The sequence below is a fragment of the Phocoena sinus genome, chromosome 3 (genome assembly GCF_008692025.1).
Source record: "Phocoena sinus isolate mPhoSin1 chromosome 3, mPhoSin1.pri, whole genome shotgun sequence".
NCBI lineage: Eukaryota > Metazoa > Chordata > Mammalia > Artiodactyla > Phocoenidae > Phocoena > Phocoena sinus.
This window is the reverse complement of record NC_045765.1, coordinates 84,706,881-84,734,165: the sequence shown is the minus strand read 5'-3', so window position 1 is coordinate 84,734,165 and position 27,285 is coordinate 84,706,881. Positions and strand designations below refer to the sequence as shown.

The 27,285-nt window shown below is 40.8% G+C and overlaps 1 protein-coding gene across 1 annotated transcript in view; it reads right to left on the bottom strand.

The window, feature by feature from the left end:
• Positions 1 to 27,285, bottom strand: part of FBXL17 (F-box and leucine rich repeat protein 17) — a 480,642-nt gene that overhangs the window by 5,702 nt on the left and 447,655 nt on the right. The window contains exon 8 of the mRNA XM_032627137.1: positions 17,087 to 17,229. Within this exon, the coding sequence (XP_032483028.1) occupies positions 17,087 to 17,229 (143 nt within the window). The remainder of the gene's footprint in view (positions 1 to 17,086; positions 17,230 to 27,285) is intronic.

Below are 27,285 nucleotides of genomic sequence, written 5' to 3'. Positions count from 1 at the left end.
TAAAAAATACTTTGGTTACAAGAAGAATCTATTCTATCTTAATGCTCTCTGGAGAAGAATTCAGAACTTTTCTTAGTAATACAGTCCAGGTTTTAAATATCCACTTTCAGGAAATCCTCCCTTTTCTTTACCTGACATTCCCCAGGCTGTGGTTAGGTTACATTCCACCCTCTAGCCATGAACAAACCCAGAAGGATGCAGGTCCTTCTAAGGGACAGCTGAAGTCATCTGGTCAGAGGACTTTCAGAAAATCTGCCTCGTATTGGAAAGGAAGTAAACACGGCCCAAATCACTTAGCATTCAAGGAACAACTAACTGAAAAATAGACGGAAAACGGAGGGAGAAGGGAAAACATTTAAACCCACCATAAAGATGGGGCCTGTCTTCTGCAGTACATCTTTTCTAATCTACACATAGGCCTGTACAAAGTTTTATACCGAGGGTTGACAGGCATTTTGTTTTGGAGGTCCAATTTTATTTTTGTTTGTTTTTTTGCGGTACGCGGGCCTCTCACTGTTGTGGCCTCTCCTGTTGTGGAGCACAGGCTCCAGACACGCAGGCTCAGCGGCCATGGCTCACGGGCCCAGCCGCTCCGCGGCATGTGGGATCCTTCCGGACCGGGGCACGACCCCATGTCCCCTGCATCGGCAGGTGGACTCTCAACCACTGCGCCACCAGGGAAGCCCCGAGGGTCCAATTTTTAAAAAGAGAAAATATCACTAAGTGATAACTGTTTTTCAAGAGGAGATATAAAATTCACCTTAAACAAACTTGATACATGAGGTATGGATTTATGAAGTACATAAATTAGGAGATAATTGTTCACTTTAGCAAAGACTTTCATGGTAGGGTTATTTTGTCAGCTCTCTTAATGTGTTTTATATTCCTTTGACTTACCAAAGTTCAATTTACCTATCTCTGTTGCATAAAGTAAGGTCCACCTATAGCTAAGAATACAGAGTGTGTTAGATCTCTGGCTTTCATAGCTTATGGGCAAGGACAGACAGTAAGTTGGCTTTGTATAGCTGTACGAAAAACGTTACAGGTAATCCTCCGTGGATATAACGTGTCTTCTAAGCAATCTTTTTGCTAACTGTGTTAGCAAAACAAAGCAGTAGGGAAAATGCAAATTTTCCATTTTAGAGCTTTGTTGGGTAGAAGCTATTCAGGGGAAATACATGTACTCCCACTAGGGAAGGTTCTATCTTTTACTTATAGTGTCTCCTGGCGATACGGTGTGACAAATTTTATACTGAAGTTATTTTCATTTACTCCTCAGAAGTATAAATTATGCTCACCTCTTTGTATAGACTCCATAAGTCCTTTGGTGCCTTAGAGAAAAAGTTGGGTGTAAGACACCAGGAGGGTCCAAATCATTTTAAATCGTTACGCCTACATACACATTTCTGTAGGCATTTTGTCATGCACAACTCCACTTGCTAGAATGAAAAGGACCATTCTCTGTTCCAACTCATAAAATGTATGTAATATAAAAAAAGGAACATAAAGATGAATTTTAAAAAGTTTCCCCGCGATCCCTGGTTTTCTATAATTTCTTTTTCACCTGCTGAAAACTATCAATGGCAATTCTTATATACACATAAGATTTGAAAAATGCAGCGTATCTTCTTAAAGAAGTATGCCGCAGTGTCCTTTGAAGAAATTACTGTGATTAAAGGGGAAAAAAAGCTTGTACCACAGGTTTTATTTTTAATATAAGAAATATAGTTCTCTCCAAAGACTGTATAGCCATAATTTACATTTTCAAAATTATTATAACTCTTTTTAAGGTAATAGCAATTTGTCTGGTATTTTAATCTATTTTGAGTTAACATCTATTAGCACTTTTTGAAAATGTGAGGCAAACTGCTATGCAAATTAAGGTAAATCATACTATAGTTTCATCCTATTGTTGCTGCTACTATAGAAGGGTGAGGAGAGAGCCTTCAGAGTTTCTGAGATTCAGTTTAACCAATTTATCCACACCATCACCCTGTTTCTTCACCTCCTTATTGACACTTTCCCCAGAAAATTCCAGAAAGTGCAAGCCTAGGCCTGAATGATCTCCTCAATAATATCTATTGTTCAAAAAATACAATTTCTAATGGAATTTGCTGCAGAAACCATTTATGTTAAGTGATTCTTACTTCCTCTTTGACTCTTGTTATAAAATAGAACATGCTTCTTATGTCGGGGGGAAATATTTGACATCTGAGTATATTAAAACCACACTTGAGAATATAATGAACCACTTAGGGACTTCCCTGGTGGCGCAGTGGTTAAGAATCCACCTGCCAATGCAGGGGACATGGGTTTGAGCCTTGGTCTGGGAAGATTCCACATGCTGCGGAGCAACTAAGCCCATGCGCCACAACTACTGAGCCCACGTGCCACAACTATGAAGCCCGTGTGCCTAGAGTCCGTGCTCCACAACTAGAGAAGCCACCGCAATGAGAAGCTCGTGCACCACAACAAAGAGTAGCCCCTGCTCGCTACAGCCAGAGAAAAGCCCACGTGCAGCAACAAAGACCTAACACAGCCAAAGATACATAAATTAATTAATTTATAAAAAAGAATATAATGAACCACTTAAAATCATTTTTTTTAATGAAGAAAGTTTCTCTGCAAAAAGTGGACACTATTTAAAATACCACAAGCAATAAATGTATTGCATTTTTCCTAGACCGTAAGTTCCTTGACAGCAAGGAGGATTTTAGTCATCTTCTTGTTTTCAGTCCTACACATGCTCTCTGGCACATTGTCATCCCGTTAGAATATAAGCTCATGAGACAGGAGTTTTTGTTGTTTCTGTTCACTACCAAACCCCTAGCAGCTAGCGAATGCCTGGCACATAATAAGTACTCAATAAATATTTGTTGGCTAAATTAATATAGTAGTTGTTCCATGAGTGTGTATTGAGGAAACAAAAAGGTGCCAAATAATACTAATACCCAGAAATCATGGAGATAAGCTCATCTTGTTCCCAGGGCATTTAGCTATGGTGGTGGCAGTCTCTAATGTCTTGACATTAGGGCAGCTCCAAACTCCTTTAATCTTCTGAAGTTCACAACCAAGGTGATTGTTTGTGCTACTCTCCTTTCTCTTCTTTCCATCTGATATCACCGGGTGCCTCCTTCCAGATACACCTTGCCTGGGCTTTCCAATAACTTTGCACAGGAGACCAAAGCAGCCCGTGATGGTGGTTCAGCATTATGAGCTGGTGGTCGCTGGGCCATGTGGCTGTTGGGCAGCGCTCAGGAAATGCCTAGGCTATACTTCAGTGCTCAGGAAATGCCTAGGCTATACTTCAGCGCTCAGGAAATGCCTAGGCTATACTTCAGATTAACTGATGGCAGCCTTCCTACTGGAGGTGAGCGACACACTACACTGGGTAGGTGACACTGAGAAACATGCTGATGGTCACTGCACATGCGCCAGTCTCCAAAACTTTGTGAAAACCCACACGGTTCAGAAGATTTCATACTTCAGCCTTCAGCATCCAGTGCCCCACTCAGGGTAGCAGACCCAGGAGGGCCCCACAGAAGATTCTGAAGTTTTGTGATATCTAAGGTTCCTTCTGATGTCACAGTTGCCTGGCGACAGGGGGAACTGTGGGCAGATCTCCTGACTCAAAACAATGCTATTTCCACCCTCTGATTTCTTGGGCTTCAGCAGTTCTACATGTCTTCACTGTTTACCAGAGGGGCTGGTTTTTGGTTGTTGTTTTCCTTGTTACAGTGGTATTTGGCATTTGTTGTCCCAGGGAACATGTAAACAGTACTCCAAAATACAGTATAGTCCCAGACAAGGAAAAATTCTCCCACTAAAATTGCCGCATGCGCCCTACCGAGAGACACTTATCAGGATTAGGCTCTCACGTGCTACGGGATAAATCAAACGCATTCTTCAGCATGGTTTATTTTGGCAAAATACTTGAAAGCAATTTGTTAATTTTTCAGCCTAATGACCAATAGGCAAAATAAAAGTCTGTCCCCATTCCAGTAAGGATGGAGGAAGAGGACTAGGGAAAAACATTCAGTGAGCATCTACTATTTTCCAAGCATCTAAGCATTAATACCACTGATTACAGATGAACTGTGGCTCCTACAGAATTAGTATTTCACACAGGGTCACACAGCTAGTAAATGGCAGCCAGGATTTGAATCCGGGACCCTGCAACACAGGCGCTCTCTGCCCTGGGACACATTGCCCTGCACACAATGCGATGCGCGAAGCGTCAGACTAGGGCCTAGCTGAGCACCCACTCAGTGACACGTTCACCGACATTCATTTTCCAGCTAACATTAAAAAAGTGATGGCGGTTTACATATAAATACAATTCAAAGTCCTTTACAAGCTCTTCAAAGCGGCTGCTCTATGGGAATGTAAATTACAATAGCTCTCACTTGGCCTGGGGAACATTCTGCTGTGGAACTGTGGTTGTGGAGACTTTGACACATGATGGAAACGTGACGGAGCCTTTTAGCAGGGCACCATGCCATAAACTGGTGTAGCTTTCCCTCCAATCTTCTACCCTTCAAAACATTTTTCTGTGTCCCAGAGGTAGAATGGCCAGCATGACAGATATGGTCCCTGCCCTCTTGGTGTGGGAAGATGGACAATTACAACAACAGCAGCAAGGCCTGAGAAGCGCTTTCTAGGGGAAGTACAGGTTGCTGTGGACAAAACTTAGTAGCTCCTGACCTCCGCCAGGAGGGCTGGAAAGGGCTTTCCAAAAAAAGTGATACTTAAGGGGACTCCTGAAGGACGAGGAGGTATCGGCTTGTGTACCCCATGCACTAAATATACACATATGATTCAGGGGAGAAAGGGAACCCGCTCATGAGCTAGAATAAAACAAATAATCTGTCCTTCACTTTGTAAGTTTTGTAAGGCAATGCTTCTCCAGCCCATCTAACAAACTCAAGGGTATAACTGAAGTAAGTTCTTGTTTCCAATAGCACTGCTCTGAGGATGGGGGTGGGTGGGTGCAAAGAAAAGGCCTCCCCTCCCCTTTCTGCAGGCTGGAAAAGTAAGGAGCCCACAGTAAGTCTGTGAAAGTGTCGTAAATAGCACAGTCAACTCCTGCGTCCTAATTCAGGGCTCTTGCCCTCACGCTGGTCTGTCACTCTTCACAGACTCCTGGGCAACAGCCACTCACTGCTAACAGCCCCACAGGCTGACTTCTGGGCAATATGCCTCCGGAGTCGGCCTCGCTCTGAGCTTCTTGGCTCCCGGGAGAGCGTGCTGGCTGTCCGTGGGACCTGGCATTCACCGGGTGACAGCTGCTCTTTCACCAAGTGCCCACTGGCCCCAAGATGGGCACGTATTAAAACGGATAAAATAAGGGTGACATGAATTTAGTAATACCTCAAATTTGCATGTAAATGAGATGAGTCATCTAAGTGCAGTTTAAAATATTGTAAATAGGACACTAAGAAGAGAATAAAAGAGCAGACAATAACAGTGATTTTGCCAGGACCCTCACAGCCAACCACATGCACTGGGCTCTCCGCAGGCCAGGGTAGATTTTTTTGATGACTCTATTTCCCTCCCTTTGCAGCAGGACGTTTCGTGTCCCTGTTTGGGTGGCATACCCCATCCGGCTAATGTTTCCCTATGATCAGAGCAGGGAGGTCCAGGACACCAGGAATCTGGCGCCACTGTTACAATCTCTCACCTCATCTCTTTCCCTTCAGCTGCAAGCCTAGCGTCCCAGCAGCCAGCAGCTCAACAGGCAGAAAGAGGCTGCAGGCGGACCCCACAGGGAAGCGAAAGGCTGGTGAGGGCTGTGGAATGATTCTCGGCATGAGTGGAGCGCCCAGCTCCTTTTCTCCACCCTGCAGGCAGCTTCACGTGCCTTTCCTTCCCGCTTCGTTTCTCAGTCAAACCAAAGCCTTTCTCCACACTCCACAGTGACTCATACGTAACAAATGATCAATCCACGTTTACTGATGTGGGACGAATTAAGCTGTGTCAATAATGCCCCCAAAGGAGAATCATTTAAGAGCTCTTTGGACTTCATCCTCAGAAGTAGCCAAAGAATTCGAGGAACAGTTTACCCCAGAAAACCTTTTGCAGTTATTGAAATTAGGGTATAACTAAGAATGTTCAGAACACCACACACACAGTTTAGGTGGTCTTAGGTATATAACTCATAGTGGTGGGACAGCAGTGATTGTAAAATGAAAGTAATTAACCTGAACACGCTCTGTCTGGGGGCCCTAAGGGGAAACAGGTGTTCAGCCTCGGAAAACGTTTCTCAGTGGATTTCCTATGAAGTCAAAGTGGCTTGGATTTAACTTTGAAATACAAATAACAAATTAAAAAAAATTAAACTGTGTCTGCAACCAAGAATACGAACAAGAATACAGTGGTTCTCAGCCCAACTGCTCATTAGAATCACCTGGGGATCTCTGAAAAATCCCAGTGCCCAGGCCATAACCCAGACTAAATGTAACCCAACCTCGGAGGGGTGGGACCCAGGCATTAGTATTTTTTAAAGCTCCTAGGAGATTCCAATGTGCAGCTCAGGCTGATTGAAGAGCTCCTAGAGGGCACAGGTGGTTTCTGCCCTTGGGAATCTGAAACCAAGGTCTGAACTACCATCACCTACAGGTAACAAGTACCCACCCACCTCCCATGCCACCCACCACAGTAAACACTGAGTCAGGGGTTCTGGAGGAAAGCAGCTGTTGCTCCTACAGCTTGTTGGTCCATCTTGTTTCAGATATTCATCACTGTCTGAAACAAAATGTATATTCTTTGAGTGTAGCAAAAACAGACTGGTTTCCTGTCCTTCCACCTTGGTCTTCCATCTCCAGTTGGGCACAGCCAAAGGAGGTGGCCACCTGACCTTCCCAACAGCTAACGGAGGGAAAGATTCCCCTAAACCCCGTTCACACAAGGACGTAGTGCTTCCTCAAGGACCACTCAAGAGGTGGGAGGAGAGGGCACACATGACTGAGTATTTAATATAATTTTTAAGAAGAAAATGATTATCTTTTTGGAGCCTAAAAGCCACCTGCTAAATTATGGGCATCAGCTGATTATAGGACACCCATAATGCACTATGCCTCATGCGTGAACCTCATACCAAGAGCCTGAGGCCTTTAAGGATGTATTTTTTTTTATATATAGAGGTAAGAAATATTACTTCTGGGTGGCAAAAAACTCATCTAAAAATCCCAAAGCGTAGAAGGAGACAGATACTGAGAATGCAGTGAACCTGACAGAGGCAGGCTCATAAATTCAGTCAACTTTGTCAAATGCAGTCACTCCATTTCAGGATCTGCAATGACTGGAAGTGCCATGCTCTGTCAATATCACAACAGGCCTGGATTCATGCTGTCTCTTTTTCATGAAATGTGGGTTTCCTGTTAACACTAGCATTGCTTCTGTTCACTTGAATTAGCATGGTGAGAAAGCCGCAAAGAACCTGGGAGGATGGAGATCACAGAAACGCCTGCAGTACTAAGTGAGAACCGGGGCTCACCAACCTGAAGCCTCTGATTAGAGATTAGTGTGACAGGAGTCCAAAAACTAGACTGTCAGAGAGAAAAGTTAGTGACATTTTTATTCCCTGTTTCACCGAGTGATCCTTCACCTGGAAGGATGTTTCAAGCCAATTGGAAGCTCCAGGTACACAGTATTCCATAGGACGTTCTGAGGCCACAAACCCATGGAACTGACCCATCGTGCAAGTCTGTACATTTTTGGTATAGATTTGCATGTGCAATGCAGGTTAGAACCAAAATTGACATGTGTGGGACACCAGGATGGAGAAAGCCACTCGGGGAGTCTTGGTGGCGCTCTAAATGATTCAGTAAAAGACTATTTGAGAAAACCTGGGTCCTAATAAGATAATTAATACTGTCACTAAGTGACCGGTAAGTGTAATATATTTATGGAACACATCTGCGTGCTTCTAAATTAAACTTGCAAAGTTAAGCTGAAAAACACAATTGAGGGAGAAAACTCTCAGAACCAAAACTTATGTTTTCTTTTGCGCGTAATGGCTTTCTTGATCTCAGTTTTTATTTTCTTACATAAAGCCTAGGACGGTGGTAATTACCCATGGACACCTGACGAAAAAGAAATCTTTCTAAAATTGAGTTTCCATCAGGTAGAAATTAGGGATTTGACCTGTTTCCTAAAACAAGTTTATTAGCAGCAAAAATGTATTCTGTATAAAAGTGATAAATCCATAAATTCAAATTAAAAAACCTGAAAATAAGTGATATTTTTGGCTTTCAGAAGAGAGACTCTACATAAATCAGAGCATTTCAGGGTTAGGCTCTGAAGGATGCTGAGTCCCGTCACACACAGCAGATGTCTGAACTCTGTCCTTGACTGACCTGAACCCTTGAGGCTGCACTCAGAATTCCCCAGCTACAGGAAACTGGTATTAAATCCAAGGTGTCATCTTTCTTATTTATTTCCCTCTGTCTAGATGCTTTTTGTTACCTATCAAATTATTCAGAGGCAGTGGGATCTAATGGTTTTCAAACTTGCTTTTGGCTGTACAATACTTCTGCACACCAAAGTAATAAATAAGTATACGAACCAAATAAATAACCGGATAAAGCAATAAAAGGGGGGTTGCTCTGGCTGATGTTAGGTGCAAGGACCAGGCCCCGTGGCCTCTTAGCCACTCTGTCATTCCTGGAGGCTCTGAGGAACCTCCTCGGAACCTTGGAGCCACACAGAATTCAGATGAGGAACAATCCCCAATCCATCTATCCATCATCCAACACATATTTGTTTAGCATCTGTTACGTACCAGCCACTGTGGTAGGGCCTGGCAATATAACATAGACTAGAAGCCCATGGATCTTATATTCCAAGGAGGAGGGGAGTCATGGGGGTGAGAATGTAAGAATTCACCACCACCACTACAAGTAAGAGCTAATATTCACTGTTTACTTCATGTAAGGAATTTTACACATATTAACTCACTTAATCCTCTCAATAGCCTAGGAGATAGCTGCTGTCTTTATTTCCACTTTACAGATGAGGGAACAGAGGCACAGAGAAGCAGTATGGGGGGTGGAGATAGAAAAGCCAGGAGTGTGGTGACACTGGAGACAACAGAAAAGCATCCTCACTAAGGAGGGAGTGGTTACCATGTGGATGCAGCTGCTCAGAGATGGAGCAAGTTGTGGTTAGAGAAAATGGAAACTGGATTTGGTGACACGGAAGTCACTGGTGACCTTGCAGAACAAAAAGAGAGTGTATGGAGTGGTGAAAAGTAAGGACAACTGTACATAGTGAATCCTTTTCAGGAACTGAACGGTCGAAAGATAAAACTGGAGAGGACCATAGCTGAAAGCCAGGTGGGACCAAAGTGAAGTTCTTCATGTAGAAGAAACAGAATCGCGGGTGCCGCTTTTGAAAATTAATTTGCAGTCTGATAGCACGGTAACTGCCCATTTACTTGTCTGTCTTCCCCAGCAGGCTGCAGGCTCCATGGGGTAGGAACTCTATCTCGTTCACTGTTTTTTCTGACCTGTCTCCTATTACAGTTACTGGAACACAGTAAGGAGCTCAATAGATATTTCTTTTTTTTCTTTTTTTTTTTTTTGCGGCACACGGGCCTCTCACTGTTGTGGCCTCTCCCCTTGCAGAGCACAGGCTCCAGACACGCAGGCTCAGTGGCCACGGCTCACGGGACCAGCCGCTCTGCGGCATGTGGGATCCTCCCGGACTGGGGCACGAATCCGTGTCCCCTGCATCGGCAGGCGGACTCTCAACCACTGCGCCACCAGGGAAGCCCAATAGATATTTCTTCAATAAATGGACAAAATATATAATAAAAATTGGACGCTGGGGAAGGAAGCTTAGGTTTTCTCTTGAAAAACTACTTGCCAAAATTTTCATTAGACCCAGCATGGCGGGGCCCCGGTAACCTGCTGCTGAGTGGCTGGGCCTCGGGGGCAGGCCGGCTGGTTCCTTTCCACGGAGTCACGGTCCCCCAGTCTCCTGAGCCTCAGCAGGACGTCCTTGTTTCTACTTTGTGAAGTCAGGTGCTTCAGAGTTCTGGGATCTAATCTGAGCTCCATTAAGAAACTGCTGTTACCTTTTCTATTTCTAAATTAGAAAAATAATATGATCCTGCAACCTAATTCTTTCTCATAATTACTTAAGCCAAATCAAAGTTCCAAGGAGATTATTTACTGCAAAGCAATGATGCTCCAGGGAGCCTTCAGGCAAAGTCCAACGTAACATCCTATTCACCTCACAGCATTTGGGAAGCAGTAGGCCCCTCCTGCCTCCTTTTTAAAACAAACAAAAACAATTTCACTATACATCCATCCCGTAACAGAAGTGAGCAAAACATAAGCAACTGCTTGCACACTCCCTTTAAAGGTTCCAGGGAGATGCCGTTTTTCTTGAAGAAACAAACCAGCCTGGAACTGACTGGTGGTCAGACTTGCCGAGTTTTACTCTTACTTATTTTCTCTGTTCACAGAGCCCTGCTGGTCTCTAGGTTTCTTCTTCCTCTATAAGTTTGACTGTAATTTAATGGGTTCTAACTATTAAAAAAAAAAAAAAAAGGATCGTATCATTTTTTTTAAGAATTGCTGTCTAAGTCTCAGGGGCCTAGTTTTCTTTGGAAGATCTTAGCATGTGAATTTATATTCATGGCTAGCATATATGAACTAGGCAGTTCATATCATGGTTAAGTGTCAGATAGGATTCCAGAGCAGCCATGTATACATGAATAAATAATAATGATAATAATGATAATAGTTGACATTTACTGAGTGCTTACAGAGTACATGACATTAGGCTAAGTGCTTTATTGCAATATCTCATATAATCTCATAACAACCCCCTGGGGTAAATATTACCCCCATTTTCAGATGGTAACACAGGGTTTTAGAGACTAAGTTGTCCAAAGTCCCACAGATAGTAAAGTGAAGGATGTAGAATTTGAAAACCTAGTGGTTTGACACTAGTGCTCACCAATTTAACCTCTGCCATAAAGCTCCACACCAGTGTCTCTTGCTTTATTACTGAAATACAGGCAAGGCCTTTCAGTTACCACTTCGTAGAAGTTTAGGTGAGGAGGGCTGGAAGAAGAAGGGATGGGAACTTGGCTAAAATGAGGTTGAGAGATAACCTCTGAGTTTCAGCTGATGTGTTTTCCCCTGTTTCAATTACCAGCAATAATCAGGAGAGGGTTGTAAAAGTGTGTTTTAAAGTATTCCTGTGCGGAAATCACTGGAAGAAACTGTTTCATCAGCAAAAGGAACAAGATGCTGATACTTCAAGTGAAGGACTTAAGTGTAGATTTCAGAGCCCCAGCCATACTCTCTCCCCATTTTTCATCTCCCCTTTCTCTTGGCGCGCATGGCATTGCGGGCTGTTCGGGTAACGGTTATGTCTCCCACGATCTATAGGACTGCACGATCTGATACAGTCAGACCACTCCTGTCTTATCAGGAGAGAAAGTTTTGTTTTGTTTTTTTCACTTTATTTTCTTTGATAAGGCATACTTTGCAATATTCGATTTTGGCCATGGGCAATCTGGAAACATCTGTGGATACACACTGTGGGGAGAGGGGAGTCCCTGCAGGTACGCACTTTGTTTCATGGCTGAAGTGCTACCCAAACAGTCCTGGACACAGTGCCCCACAAATTACTTTTCCCTTAAACTGATTTTTCCAGTTAGTTCTGTATATTAGTTACAGAGTCCTATATTACTTTCCCCATAGGGCTTTCCTGCTCATGGTTCCTAAACAAGCTGATAAAAACTCCATATTCCCCACAGAAATCTTTATGTTGTTGAGGCTTTCTCTTACCATAATTACTTCCTGAAAAATGCAGTGGTCAATGCTGCCTGAATATTTTTACATTAAAATGGGCACATAAAACTTGGCCCTTGAGATTTTAAGGTTGCAAAGCAGGTTCCTGGCTTTAAAGAGCTGACTGGTTGCTATTACTTGCTTTCTGTATTGACTTCTCATTGATTTGATTCAATCTCTCTACCATTTCAATGAGGAACTCTGTGCGAAAACAAGGATTTCTTATGACCTGAAGAAATCTTTTCTTAGGAAAAGAAAATCATCTGTTTCATTCCTTCACTAAGTACTTCAGGAATTAGGCCAGGTCGAGGAGAAAGGTCTTGGCAGCGGCAGTTTGATGAGAAATGAATTAATTTGATTATTTCCATGGTGTGGATCAATAATAGTCAGCCTCCACAGAGGCCCCTGGCCTGAAGGCAGCTGGCTAGTCAATAGGAACACACAGAGGTGCTCTCCTCCCCCAGCAGCCTCTCTGATCTTTTCTGGGTGGACTCTTCACGCCTGTGTAATTCTAATTTATGTCAACTAGAAATCAAAGAAATTCCAAGAGGCTTTGGTCATAGGACATTGGGGTGGACCTTTCAAAATCTATTTATGTCTATTCCTTAAGTAATGTGTCCCCCACAGCCCTCCTGGCGCCTCTACAGGCCAAGGAGAGGTAGCTTCTCAGTGGAAGTCCTGCTACCTGCTCTGGGCAAAGGCAGAGGAATGCAGTTAGGTAAATCGAGGTACCCTTTCTCCTTCCTATTGACAACTCCGCAGAAACATAAGAACTAATAAGCATTTTAAGCAAAACGCTTTGCCAAGAGTGGCTCCCTCAATAACGCTCTTTGATGATACCCCAGACGCTGGCATTTTCAAATCAAACGAACAGTGTATAAAATTAGTTCTGTATGAAGTTAAAAAAAAAAAGTAGAAAGTGAAAGGGAGCTTTTAAAAGCTCCAGCATTTCTTCATCCAACTGCTTTTCACAAGGGTTTGGCATTTGAGAATTGTTACATTTATGATGCTACTTGCTGCTCATAATTCAGGCCCTCTGTCTCCAAACTTCTGTATTAACACTCGCTGCGGAGGTTTCCACCGCGACATTTTATCACTGAGGTTCCCCAAACCAGCCAGGCTGCCTCTGGTGAGGTCTGGTTTCTCAGCCAATGCCATGCCACTGGGCTTCCTCCCTTTTCATCAACCTTGTTACCCCAAACATTTTTCATTAACACTGAACATTGCATTTCCATTTGCCCTACAGCTTTCCCAGGAATTTTTTTTCTTTTGGTCCTTTTTAGTTTTGTTCTCCATCCAAACTGCCATGTAAGAAGTGAGAAAAATATCATATTAGTAGAAGAAACAGATCTGTATAGAATCTAGAATTCACTGAAGTTGTGAAAATGATTTCTATGACCAAAGCCACTGCCTGTCCGTAATTGTGGAAAGCAGAAAAAACATACTGCTCTTATTAGAGAGTCCCCTTGGTTATACAAGTAGTTTTAACTAAATCAGCAAATAAATGCGTGTTAAGTTGATAGGTGATTTCGGGTCAACTCTAATTCCCAAGGTCAAGTAAGCCTTTGAACAGTCTTTAAGAATATGAGTTCACCCCAATTCATCAAAGCCGTCTCACACAGTGTTTTCTTCTCTGGGTTCTTACAATGCGCTAAAGTTTAGGAGATTAAGTGGCCTCGGCTTCAAAACCGAAAGTAATGCCTCTAACGTGCTTATCCATCCAGCAATTGGAAAAGGTACTCAAACAGGGGCTTCTTAATGCTCTTCCTAATTTTACAAGTGTGTGGGGAACGCTGCATTTGTCTAACGGCTGGAGGACTCCTTCCTAGGAGTCACCAATGTTGCAGCCAAATTTACTGCTGTTTAGCTTAGACCCTGACTGATAATCTATATACATGTTGCTTTCATCTGCAAAGAATACATTTAATGTTTCTTATCTGTTCTTTGTCTACCTAATGAAAATGGGAGAAAAAGAAACAGAGGAAAACCACTTTTTTTCCTACAACAAATACAATGCATTTTGTTATTTAATTCTTCAGAAGCTCAAGTGAGGAAAAAAGCAGATGTTTGGTATAGCTTCCAAATCAAATATAAGTGGCCCCAAATGAAAGAAAATATAATTAGCCTTCAATATTTCTGAGAACCCCAGAATTGCAGGACACGAACCCTGGGACACACAGATATCACAAACCCCATCTCTCTCCAATGCAGGGATCCCACTGGTAACATGCCTGACAAGGGGGCTAGTTGTGGAAACCAGTGAGGTCTCTTGCCCCCTCCTTTAGCTCCAGTTGGTGTGCAGAGGGGAAAGAGAACTCAAATGAACAAGTCTTTAGTGGTTAGCAGATTAGGTTAAGGTACAGGGAGAAGAGTAATAGGTCTAAATTAATTTTGTTCTTTAATTCTTTGTTGGCACATATGATCACGTTGAGATAGACAGTGGCTCTTTGTCTCTCGTGTCCTAATCGTAATTTCACTGTTTCCTGTTTCTGTTCTTCTATTCTTTCTCCATTATTTTTCTTATCCTAGCCACTAGACCACCAGGGAGCCACATCTCCATTATTCTCCTTAATACTTTCTTTTTGTTTCCTTACCTATTTGAATTGTTTTATCTTCAACTCACCCTTTTCCCCCACTGCAAATCTTTCTTCAGCATTATGCCTGGATCAGTAAGTTGATTCCAAATACACTGTCCCACAGAGGTATTAGTTTTCCTTCGTAAAGTGTGTTGAAAGTGTAATTATTGATATATTTATGTAGAAAATAATAATCTTAAACTTAAGTGACAAAAATGTAAAAGGGCAACATCTTCTTTAATCTGAGTTCATTTCTTTCTTCTTTTTTAAAATTTCCTTTCAAAATGGCAGGCAATACAGTTTTTTTCTCATTTGGAAATTCAAATATCAAAACACAGGTTAATATAATGATGATGATAAGAATAATCATTAAAAAAAAGAATAATCATTAACACTGAGCATTTTATATATAACAAGCTTTACTCTAAGGGCTTGATATATGTTCACTCATTTAAATGCTCGTAGCATTTCCACGATTATCATCCTTATAGTAAATGACGAAACAGAGAGGTTAAATAACTGCCCAAGATGACACAACTAAGTGCAGAGCCCAGATCTGAACCCGAACTCTGGCTCCAGAGTCCATGTCCTCAGCTACTAACTTCTTTTCTTTGCTACTCATATCTTCCTTTGAATCTTGATAACTTTAAAATCTGGAGACGGACAGCGTAATACAAATGTCAAAGACAGAATAGCTAATCACGCTAGATCTCCAACCAACTAAATCAACCCGCAGGCTTTTAAGTGCAAGGTTTTACGTGCGCTGTGTGTGTGGTTTGGAAACTTCTTCCGTCCTCACAGAACTTCCCGTGTTTGGCCCTGAGCTGCCTTAAGTCTGAGGATGCCAGACGGCAGGCCTGGGCCATGCTGCAGCAGGCTGTGGTCGGACGGCTGGGTGCGAGAGCCAACGGGCTCTCAGAGCAGCAGGCTGGTTGGAGAAAGGATTCAGAGGCCACCTGAGGAAAGGGCTAAAACCCTCAGGAATATCGCTCATCAAAACCGCCTTCTGATCCCATTTTGGACTAATTTGCATTTAGGTAGAAAAGGATCCATTACCTAACTGAAAATTGGCAAAACGCTGGTCAGCAAATATGTCTGGAATAATCTTCTGCGCTAACCGGAACCCAAATTTCTACAGTTCATCTCTGAAGGTGAAGCTGATCTCAACAAATCTAAAGGGTATGGACTAGAAACATGGTGACTTCTGAGAATGGTTGTGGCTACAAAGATACATTTTGAATGCATACATTTTGGCATCCTTGCTTAGGTAGTTCTCATGTAGCAATTCCTTCTGGTGAAGGTGAGAAGCTCTGCTGTCACTGTTTAGTGTTTCTAGAACACTCTGCCTACTGTGGACCCTTTTATCTGTTTTAAAAGAAGTCATTTTAAAGTGACAGGGTTAGTAGCAGTGTTAGGTTAGTCAGTAGTGAAATCTGAGGGAGACTTGCAACCCCTGGGTCTCCGCTGTTGCTTAGTAACAAAGTCAGTCAGCCTTCTAGGCTGGGCTTAGAATATAAAATAAAATCTCTCTAAACATAACTAACTGGCAAAGGCCTAGTATAAGTTGGGATTGTAAAGCATATGGAGAAAAGAACTAGGTCAATTAACAAAAATGACAAAGATCTTGGGCCATTCTTCTTATTTGCCCCCAGATTTGCTACATTTAGAAAATGCATGTCCTTTGAGAGGCATACATATTTAGTTTCACTCTCATTTCACTCTCATTGCTGGATTTGCTAGATTTGTCCCTAATCACCAATTGTAAAAGTAGCACACACGTGTAAATCATTACATGATGCCGGCACTTTCGGAGCAAGTATCTGAGGTGGGTCTTTTCCAAGGAAGCATCCCCTTGCCTGGACATAGCCCCCAGGGTTTGCCACAGGCACTGGACACAGACTTGAAGATCTGGGGTAAAGTCTTGGAGGAGTGGCCTTGGGCCAGTGCCTGGTCTTTCTGAGCCTCTATTCTTTCCCCTTCACAGTACAAATGATTACTTCCTAGACTTGTTATAGGGGAAAACATAAAGTGACAAAGGGGAAGGCACCTCTCTAATGCCTGGTTATCAATTCAGGTTTTGATCATCTTTAGTAAATGCAGCACAATTTCTCAAACTCATGCTCACGTCTCTGGCCAGCTCCACTGACCGTCCTTGGGGCGTCTGGGACCGTTTCTCAACATGTGCGAGAAGTGGCGCCTGAAACGTGGAGAGAGGCAAATTCCCACATAACATTCCCTCACTGGCCCTTTCTTGCCCCCAAATGGCCAGAATACATAGATGTTGAGCACTGAAATGGCACACTTCAGATTGTGACAAAACAATTTGGCACTGTGCTTTCCATCTTACTGTTGTAGGAAACTTGGAACCCAGAACAAAATTTTACTCTTAGACCGTGCACATTGCAGTGTGCCATGCAAACATTTTTAATTGTGGTCCATAGACTTATGGACAGGAAGCCAAAATCTAAGCTGAGCGTGTGTATGATTGTTTTTTCTTTCTGCATAAGCACGAAATTCATTTTTAAACAGAGAAATTCAAAAATAATCTCAGATAAGTTTAGAAAACCGGGCAACTTACAGTGTAATGGTATATGCATGTGTGTGTATACAAACATATATATATAGGGAGAGAGGAAGAATATAATGTCAAGCTATTAACTGCAGTGATATGTAGAAAGAAACTTGATAGACAACTCTTACTTTATCGCATCTCATCAGCCCCAAATATCTTAGAGACTTGCTGCTCTGTGCAATCAGGGTGGCTCCTTGGTCTGTAATTTCTTTACACCATCCAACATCCACAGTCTCTATTGTCATGCTGTATCGCCCAATGGCTATCAGTGCTGCAGGGAGGGACAGAGGGGAAGAAAGCAAGCATAAACGTTAGCAGGGTAAGGGATCTCTGTATCTCATTATGACTATTTCTCTCATTTCCTCACTAAATTTGTTCCTGAAATGTTGTGTGTAAATGAATGTTTTGTAAACGAAATTCAATTTAAAATGCTTTAGGAAAGCTTGCCCTATGACAAACCCTTTCACAAAGTGAATAATCATGCCATAATTTCCCTTTCATTGGAACATAACATTTTATCAGTTTTACTCATTACAAGGTTACCTGTACTTCCAAACACTCATATCTGCAGAAGCCATAAATTAAAATGAATTACACATATAACGTTACAGAAAACCCTAAGCAGTAATTAAATTTTACCCAAGATAACTTTAATAATTTTAAAGAAGAAAAAACATGTAAACACCATTTTGAGGTGTGTTATACTGCATATGAATTTCTTTACCAATTGGCATTTTTTTCCCATCTGTTCATGATCTGTAAAATGTAAGAGTATATAATATTTTTCACGTTAGTCCTTCTTGGGACCGCTAGGAATTAAACGTACATTACACATACAGCTGAATTTAACTGCTGCTATGCTAGAGCACAGTAAAGGGAATGCATTTGTCATGGGGAATTTCCTCACCGTATCAAAAGTCTTCCTCCTATTAACATATGAAATGAAGCCTGTCATCTGAACGTGACGACAGTGTCTCTAGTCTTCTGGACTGTTTAGCACTGTAGCACTACTGACGTTCAGATGCTGAGCCCATCATCTATGATGTGTACTACTTATCACTGCAAAGCTCCATAACCTATCTTCCTGGCAGAGCAACCAGTCGGTGAATTTGGCTCTTTGCTACAGACTTCTGATTAAATAGACGTGCACACTTCTACCTCTGCAGCACAGGAAAACAGATTTCAATACCTCCAGCCAGAAAAAGTTTACGGTGCATTGGTTTGTAAATGAAAACCCCGAAAACAATGCCAAAGATGTTAAAAAGGAATAATAAATTGTTTGCTAATTATTTCCTCATCCTAAGATAGGATGAGTTGATTTCTGTGACATTAAAAGCGGATGATAATTTCCAATTGATTAGATTGATAAGAGCAGAGTGAATTACTCATGTAAATAAACATTAACTCTTTTTTCACTTTAATTTTTTTTATACAGCAGGTTCTTATTAGTTATCTATTTTATACATGTCAGTGTATATATGTCAATCCCAATCTCCCAATTCATCCCACCACCCCACCCCGCCTCCATCCCCGCTTTCCCCGCTTGGTGTCCATACGTTTGTTCTCTACATCTGTGTCTCTATTTCTGCCTTGCAAGCTGGTTCACTTGTACCATTTTTCTGGATTCCCATATATGCGTTAATATATGATATTTGTTTTTCTCTTTCTGACTTACTTACTTATAGCTCGCAGAAAAAAAACACTTGGCAAAATCTCTTTGCTAATTACCTAAGTAATTTTTTTTTAAACTAGAAAACTCATGCCCATGCATTCAAGTATCAAAGCACTCCGAAGTAGCCAGATATTTAAAGTTTATAAAAACAATAATCATGCTCCCAGTGTTTTCCAGTGAAAATGCTCTAAAGGAAGAAAAAAAAAAATCCTGGAAGTTCCTCATGTTATCAGTTTGTTGATGTTCTCATCTGTGCACATGCTGTTTTGGCATTTAGTTTTCCAAGGAGGTAGGGCGGGGCAGGGGAAATCTGCAAAGGTTTGCTGAATGGTCTGAGTGATATTTTCGTGTAGTATAAGCAATATCCCAGGTTAATCCCATCAGTGTTCCTGACCTAAGAAAACTATTGTTATCTCTGATATTGTCATAAATTCCATTGGTCACGATATCCTGAGGATCTTGTATGATAAAAGAAGTAGAAGGTGCAAAAAGAAATTCCTTTCAATACAAAGTGCTCAAACTGTGATTTCAAAAGATGGAGCACAAGATGCAGGATGACCCCACATTAGTGGATAGCGTATTTTTACTGAGGTTTGAGACTAGAATGTGAAAGCCCTGCACTATTCAGAAAACAGTAAATCAAGTGATCTGCGGAGTTTGCAGAGGCTGCTTGATAAGCAAATGAAGAGTTAACAGCTACTAATTCCAGATGCTAAAATCACTAGTGTTTGGTATTTTCCTTTTTTTTCTTTCTTGTCCAAATTAAAACAAACAGTAAATAAGACAACTGAAGATGAAACAAGGTATTCAGTTTTTGTTTTGCCATAGTTCTATTTACTGAAGCAAGAATTAAATTTTATTTTTCTTTAACTCATTCATTTACTCAACAAACACTTCATGAGCACTCACCCTAGAGCATTTCTCTCCAATACTTATTGACTATCCATGTGCTATGCATTGGGCTAAGAATTTTAGGTGCACTATCTCATTTAATCCTCACAGCAACCTTACAAAGTCTTATTGGTAGTTCCATTTTAAAGATCAGGAAACTGAGACACAGAATGATGGAACACCTTTCCCAGTATCACAAGATAGTAAGTGGGGAGTAGACAGTAAGCCGAGAGCCGGCTCTCAGTCCTGGCTGCACATCAGATCTACTAGTTCAGAATCACGGGCCCAGGCACCTGGCAATTCCAACATGCTGCACTGCCAGCATATGGAACTGTGGTGTGACACACCTGGCCTGTGCTCGGTCATAGGGACAGAAAGGTTCACAGAGGTCAGTTCAGTGGGGATGGCGGGGGGAGGGAGGGTTGGGTGGAAATGAGGAACAACCAAGTAAACAGTCACAACACAATGCTCATCCCCCATCTCTTCCCATCCCTAACTTCTCACTTTTCAGATCTCGAGTCAAAGGTCAGCTTCTCAGAACCGATTGCCCTGTCATTTTCTGATATCAGAAAAGTTACTATTTATTTGTTGTTATGTACATTTTTTGCAGCTCACTTCTCCCATTAGAATGACGGATTCCCTATTCACTGTTGTATCCCCAGCATCTAGCATATACCTGGTACAGAATCGGTTCTTAAAAATATTAGTTGAGGGCTTCCCTGGTGGCGCAGTAGTTGAGAGTCCACCTGCCGATGCAGGGGACACGGGTTCGTGACCCAGTCTGGGAAGATCCCACATGCCGCGGAGTGGCTGGGCCCGTGAGCCATGGCTGCTGAGCCTGCGTGTCCGGAGCCTGTGCTCCACAACGGGAGAGGCCACAACAGTGAGAGCCCTGCGTACCACAAAAAAAAAAAAAAAAAAAAAAAAATATATATATATATATATATATATATATTAGTTAAACACGCCAATGACTATAATGTGGTTTGGTCTATTATAGAGGCACACCAAGAGGCATGCGAGCCCCTCACTCTTCAGGGGAGGAGAGAGATCACAGGAGCTCTCATGGAAGAGTTAAGCTAGGTCTTGAGGGATGAGTAAGGATTCTCCAGAAAAACAAAGGCGTGAGGGCTACTATGTCGGGCTAAGGAAATAGCCTATGTAAGGGCAGAGAGATGTGAAAGGACTGGGGAGCTGCAGGTCATTCCGTGCGGCCGAATGCGGCTGAAACAAAAACAAGTACAAGGAAGTGGCAGATTTATTCCAGAAATATTCACCCCGTGATTAGTAGCACTGGGGTTGGCATAAAACATAAACGGAGTAGCAAAAATAAACAGAGTCCTTGATGTCATGAAGCCCATATTCTAGAAGGAGAGATGTGAAGTGGACACAAAAGTATATATAATTCTAAATTGTAACAAGTGCTTTGAAGGAAATGGAATGATCATTGTAAGAATGACATTTAGATGGCACCAGGGATGAGTCTTCCTGGTGAAGTTACTTTTAATCCCTCCAACAGCACTGCAAAAACAATATCCATGGTAGAGGTAAGAAAACTAAGGTTAAATACCTCACCAAGGCCCCATGCCTATTTAGTGGCAAAACTAGGGTGCAAATGGAGATAGTTTGGCTCCAAAGCCAGGGCTCATTCTTTCACAGCAGCAGCATCCAGGGTGGTAGAGGAGCCTGTGTATGTTCAGAATATATTTCCCTTTACCTCCATTCAAAATTTAAACACTACTGCTCATAGGTAGCCAAGTATTTACCCTTTGACTATAAAACAGGGTCCAAGAGTATCTTTAAATCCCGAAATATATACTGAGTAATTTACCTCTCTGTGAATATATCCTACCTTTGGATATATTTTTTTATTGTTTTTCATGAGCTAGCTGTGGCAGTCTCAAATTCATTTCCGGCCTCACTACTTAGTAGATGTTGACCTCAGGATGACATTTAACTTTCCTGAGTCTCAGCTTCCTCACCTGCACAATAGGGATGGTGACTATATGTCCTGTCTACTTCACAGGGTTGGTCTGAGGTTCAAATGAGATAATACATGTAAGGGACTTTGCACTACACAAATGTACTACATAAATAAAATATTGATTTATTCGATATTTCCCCACGCCATCCTACAGTGGTGCAGTTGATTTAAAATGAAAAGACTTGAAAGAGTTTTGAAAAATAAGAAGCTCTGGGCAAATGGGACCATTATATAAATACTTAGTCATTATGTCACTGCTAGAGTTCTTGAATTGCCTGCTCTCCATTGGTGATCACGAACTTACAGACTGCACCTGGGATGATAGGGCTGTAAATGGAATGTATGATTACTGTCCTCACTAGGGGCTGTTGACACATTATAATGGTATTTATTAAGCCTTGAAAAGGGATAAATTATGCAAGACTAATTCCTTATCCCAATGCAATTTTAATGCACTTTTTAATGTGCTAAGTGTAACTAATAAAGTTAAATTTAAAAAAGTTACACAAATTCAAAGTTGTAATTCAGAAACATATGATGATCAAGGATATACACTAACTCACTAAAAGGTGTTTCCATAGGCATACAGAGTGACTGAAAGACATGAGCACATATGTAGTTAATTTTGACAAAGAAACTCCATTTCTAGGAATCTATCCTGAAAATATACTTCTAATTATACAAAATTACACACATACAAGTTTATTCATTAAAGCGTTGATTGTAATTGCAAAATAATGGAAACAGCCCCTAATGCCCATACATAGGAGAGTGGTTAAATAAACGATGCTACATCCTCACAGTTGAACACTATGCAGCTTTAAAAAAAATTAACGGGGGCCGATCACTAGGAACTTCCAAATCATTCAGTGAAAAAACCAAAGTGCGAAAAAGAGTTTACATGATGCGCTACCACCATCCAAAAGACAATGCAATTAAAAAAATAAACAAAAACAAAAACATCAATCTGCTCACTTGTGAAAAAAGAATACGGGAAAGATACACCAGAAACTACAGAGACTGTTTAACTATAGGGGGCTGGTGGGAAAGGGGGAGAAAAGAAGGGGGCATAGAATGTGGAGGTGAGGCTGGGAGAGTGAGGGGGACAAACACTTCTTAGACTCTCTCTTTGGCTATAGCTTTGACTCTCTGAGCCATAGTGATGCTTTACATACTTCCCAAAATAAAAAATTAAAACCATCCAGGATGGGGAGCCCGAAGTGGAATACCAACAGTAACAAATAAACCTAACTGTGTTACAAATGAACAACATGGCCCCAGCAAATAATATAACCACACCAAAGGGGATGGGAATTAAGAATTAAGTGGCTTCGGAAAACATGATTTTGATTGGATATCGTAAAGTGAAAACCAAAAAGGACTGTCAGCAAATACTGCACTCTAGTTAGGAAATCTATTTCTCACAGGGGTGTGAGTTAGCAATTCAGTAAGTATTTTACGCATAATCTAGGACTATAAATAACGAGAGCCAGTCTTTTCACTGTTAGGGAAAGAAGTTACAAATAAGAAAAGTGGGGAGGCTTATAATGAATCTTGTAGTATTGAACTGGAATCAGAGATATTAGAATGAACTCATGGTATTTTATACACACATTACAGATAAATACATGTAGAAATAATAAATATGATGTATGTGCATGCATACATGGCTTAGTATACATACATACATTTCCTAGCTCTTTCTGCTGAGAGGAACTTGGAGCAAGGATACCCCAGTAGCAATGATCTACTAGCACCCAGACCTTAGCTTTTAAGTATCATTCTCCAATAAAGTGAATAAAAAAAATCAGGGCTTCTTAGAAAAATGGCTGATTCCAGAACTGGGGCCGGGAAAATAGACGATGATTCTGGGATATCTTGTGATCGTATAAAAAAGAAGTGCTTAGAAATGAGTGAGGGTACATCAAAAAGACAGAGGATCCAATCAGAAAGAGCTGCCAATGGCCACAGCTGGAACAATTTGATCAGCAAAATAAATAATGATAGTACTGGATTATAATTCAGAAAACTGAATAAGCATTCACAGATTCATACTGATATAAATAAAAAACTAGCCAAGGAAGGTCACCTTACAGAAGAATTCCAATTAATAAATGTATAAGGAACGAGGGAAATAAAAAAAAAAAACATTACCAGGCGAAGACTAGAGTAATAATTATTGCAGGCAAGATCCACCAATGGGTGCAAAAATCAGTGAGTGAAAGTTTGAGGTGAAACAGAATATTGGCATAGTGCCAAAGATATTTATCAACTATCGAAAATTGTAACTTTATAGTGGAGAGACCCAGCAGACACCCCCTTACCCAAATGATCAAGGTTAACATCACCAGTAATAACATATAGAGATATAATGTATCGCTGATCACTTCTGCAGTATTCTCACCAAAATGAATAATTTCAATCTACTCATAAGAAAATATCACACAAACCCAAAGTGAGAAACATTCTATAAATAATTCACCAGTACTCATCAAAAGAGTCAAGATAATGGAGCATAAGAAAAGAATGAGGAACTGTCACAGATTAGAGGAGCCTGAGGAGACATGACAACTAAATACAATGTGGGATGCTGGATTGAATCCTGGACCAGACAAGGAAATTAGGGAAAAACCTGGTGAAATTCAAGTAAGATTTGTAGCTTAGTTAATCTTGTTGTTTTAAGTTAATTTCCTAGTTTGATAACTGTACTGTGGTTATATGTCCTCAACATTAGAGGTAGCTGGATGAAGAGTATACATGAACTCTCTACTATTTTTGCAACTTTTCTGTAATTCTAAAATTGTTTGAAAGCAAAGAGAAAAAAACATGGATAAGTTAATAAGAGATACCAAGTGAATGAGCTAAGTAGAGGACTAAAATTTTCTAAGTGAAAGCAGTTATTATTTTTACACTGTAAGATCTGATATATAAATGTTAGGACTAAAAATACATTTTTTCCTCATAGGAGAAAGATTAGTCATATGAGTGCACTAACAAGTGACCCGCATGTGCCATTTTGTCCCTTCCAGTTCTATCATCTGCTGTAGATCTATGTACCTGTAATAAAATCAGAAGAAATGCCCTAGTGCATGAAAGAATCAGGGTTAAAATTTAACAGTAGGGTTAACATCTTTCATGTAATACTTGGATAAAAGCCATTTGCAGAGAAATTTCTTGGCACAGATACAGAGAGATAAATATGAAAAGTGCTCTTCTTTGTGGAAGCCACAGAAGCCCCCAAAACAAAGGAATGGCGCTTTCAGAGACACTTGTTGTTGCATCATGGTCCCTGCAAAGGTTCCCTCTACCCTGCAGGGACTACAGCAGTGGCTCCTAACCCTGGCAGTTCAGGAGAATCACAGGTGCCTAAAAAAAGTACAGATGCCCGAGTCCCACCCCTGGAGATTCTGATTCAGGAGGAGCTATAAAAGCTCCTGTGATCCCAATGTGAAGTCAAGGCTGAGAACCACTGGAACAGAGTAACCTACAACTCCAGCTAAGTCAGTCAACTAAAAACAGAAGAACTCATTTTTAAGGATATAAATAACTTATGTGTTCTGATATTTTAAAACAACTTTGCCTCTCAAACAGTTATGACTTCTTGTACACAATCCAATGCTTTTAATCCCTTTATTTCTAATTTATAGCTTTAATTCCACTTTTAAACATTATTCTGTTCCTCCCATTATTATGTAGCAAACCCAACAGTGACTACACCCTACATTTTTCCAAGTTGTCCTTTTTTGTAAATATTTTTCTTTATTTCACTGCATTTACTTATATTTCTAATGCTGCACTTATCAGAGTTTGTTTCATATCAGAATTATTTATCAACATGCCCATCTTCCCCAAAACTGTAAAATCTTTGAAGCAGTGAACATGGAGAGTGTTTTCCTAGGACCCCTGAATCTCTGAAAATCAAGTGTCACTCATTTTTTATAGTTTTAATATATTTTTTGGAAGTATACATGTAGAAAATTACACAAATCCTCAAGGTACAACTTGATGAATTTTGACAAAGTTAACATAGCTGTGTAACAGTATCTGGACTGAGAAACAGAGCACGACTAGCACCCCTAAAGCACCCTCATCCCCGACTCCAGTCACTACTATTCCCCCAAAAGGATAACCACTATCTTGACTTCCCATCACACAGATTAGTATTCTTGTTTTTGAACTTCATACAAGTAGTCAAACACCGAACACACTTGTTTCTGGTTTTTTAGCTGTCCATCATGTTAATGAGATTCATCTACATTGCTATGTGTACTGGTGGTTCATTCATTCTCAATGCTGAAAAGTATTCCATTCTACTCTAGATGGACATCTGGGCTGTTTCCACTTTTTGGCTATTAGGTATAACGCTGTTATGAACATTAGCGCACATATCTTTGTGTGAATACATGTTCTCACTTCATTTGGGTAAATACCTAAGAATAGGATTTCTGGGTCATATGGTTAAGTTTATGCTTAACTTCCTACGAAACTGCCAAAGTGTTTTCCAAAGTGGCTATACAATCTTACATTCCCACCAGCAGCATATGAAAGTCCAGTGACTCCACGTCCTTGCCAATACTTGGGAATGTCTGTCTCTTTGATTACAGCCACTCTAGTAGGTATGAAGTGGTGCCTGATTGGGGGTTTTAATTTTCATTTCCCTAAGCACTAATGATCTTGTGCATCTTTTCATGGTGTCATACATTTTTTAAAAATCCTAGCTTAGTGCCTCTATCCTTGCAAGTATTCAGTAGATATCTATTAAATTAAATGATGAAGAGGAAAAGCACATAGATAATTTTTCTATTATTAGACTATAGCAGAGAACTAGCTTTCTAGACAACAGATAATTTTCCATGTAATTTGAAGGAAACTGTCAGTAAAATAAGCTTAGTCTATCCTCTGGAGACATGAAAAGTCTTGAAGTTTCTTAAAATAATAAAGTAAACTCAGGGAAAAAATAAGGTTATAGATAACTTTCCAAATGCTCACTTACTTCTGGAAATTTCAAAGACTGTGGAGTATGCTTAGAGTTCCTAAGAACTCTAAATCTCTAAAAATCAAGTGAAAAAGAAATCTGTATGAAAACTGTCCAAAAATGGTGGATAACAGAGTGGAGACACTGAATTGTGCTAGAATTTTCAAGATGCTGCACATAGGGCATTTATTTTACATAACTCTGCTTACTGAGTTCAGAATAGCAACATGCGAATATTGTCTGACTTACAAACGGAGCAAGCTGGCTGTGGCCCTTGACCTTACTGGGAAGAGGCTCTCCTGCCCTATACATCCTGAAACAGAAATGCAAGCACTATTTATAGGCTGTGTCTGCTTTCCTTCCTATGAGATAAACAAGTTGGTGGAAAAGTAAAAGTTCAAGTGAAGGAATTTTTAAAATAAAGGTCTTTTGATACATTAGGAGCAAGGATAAGTATTTTTCCTGCTTTATCCCTTCTTAATTATTTTTATTTTAATGCAGAAAGATACAAATCTGATTAAGTAGAAACTATTTCTGAATACGTGACATTCAAAAATGTAATGAACAAGGGGTGCATTTAGAACTAACCTTCATTTAACAGGAATCTGATCCACTACTCTGGTTTTCAGTGGTGCTGTATTTGGTGGTAACCAACCCTTTGAGTGGAATGTTAGGTTCCCCTGACAATCTCCTTATTAAATTTTAGAATTTGAGATGAGGAAGAAAAAAAGCCTTACCACTCTAACATTAGCTGAGAACCTAAAGTCCCTGGTTCAATGATTCTTTTTTATTCCAGCCTGCATAA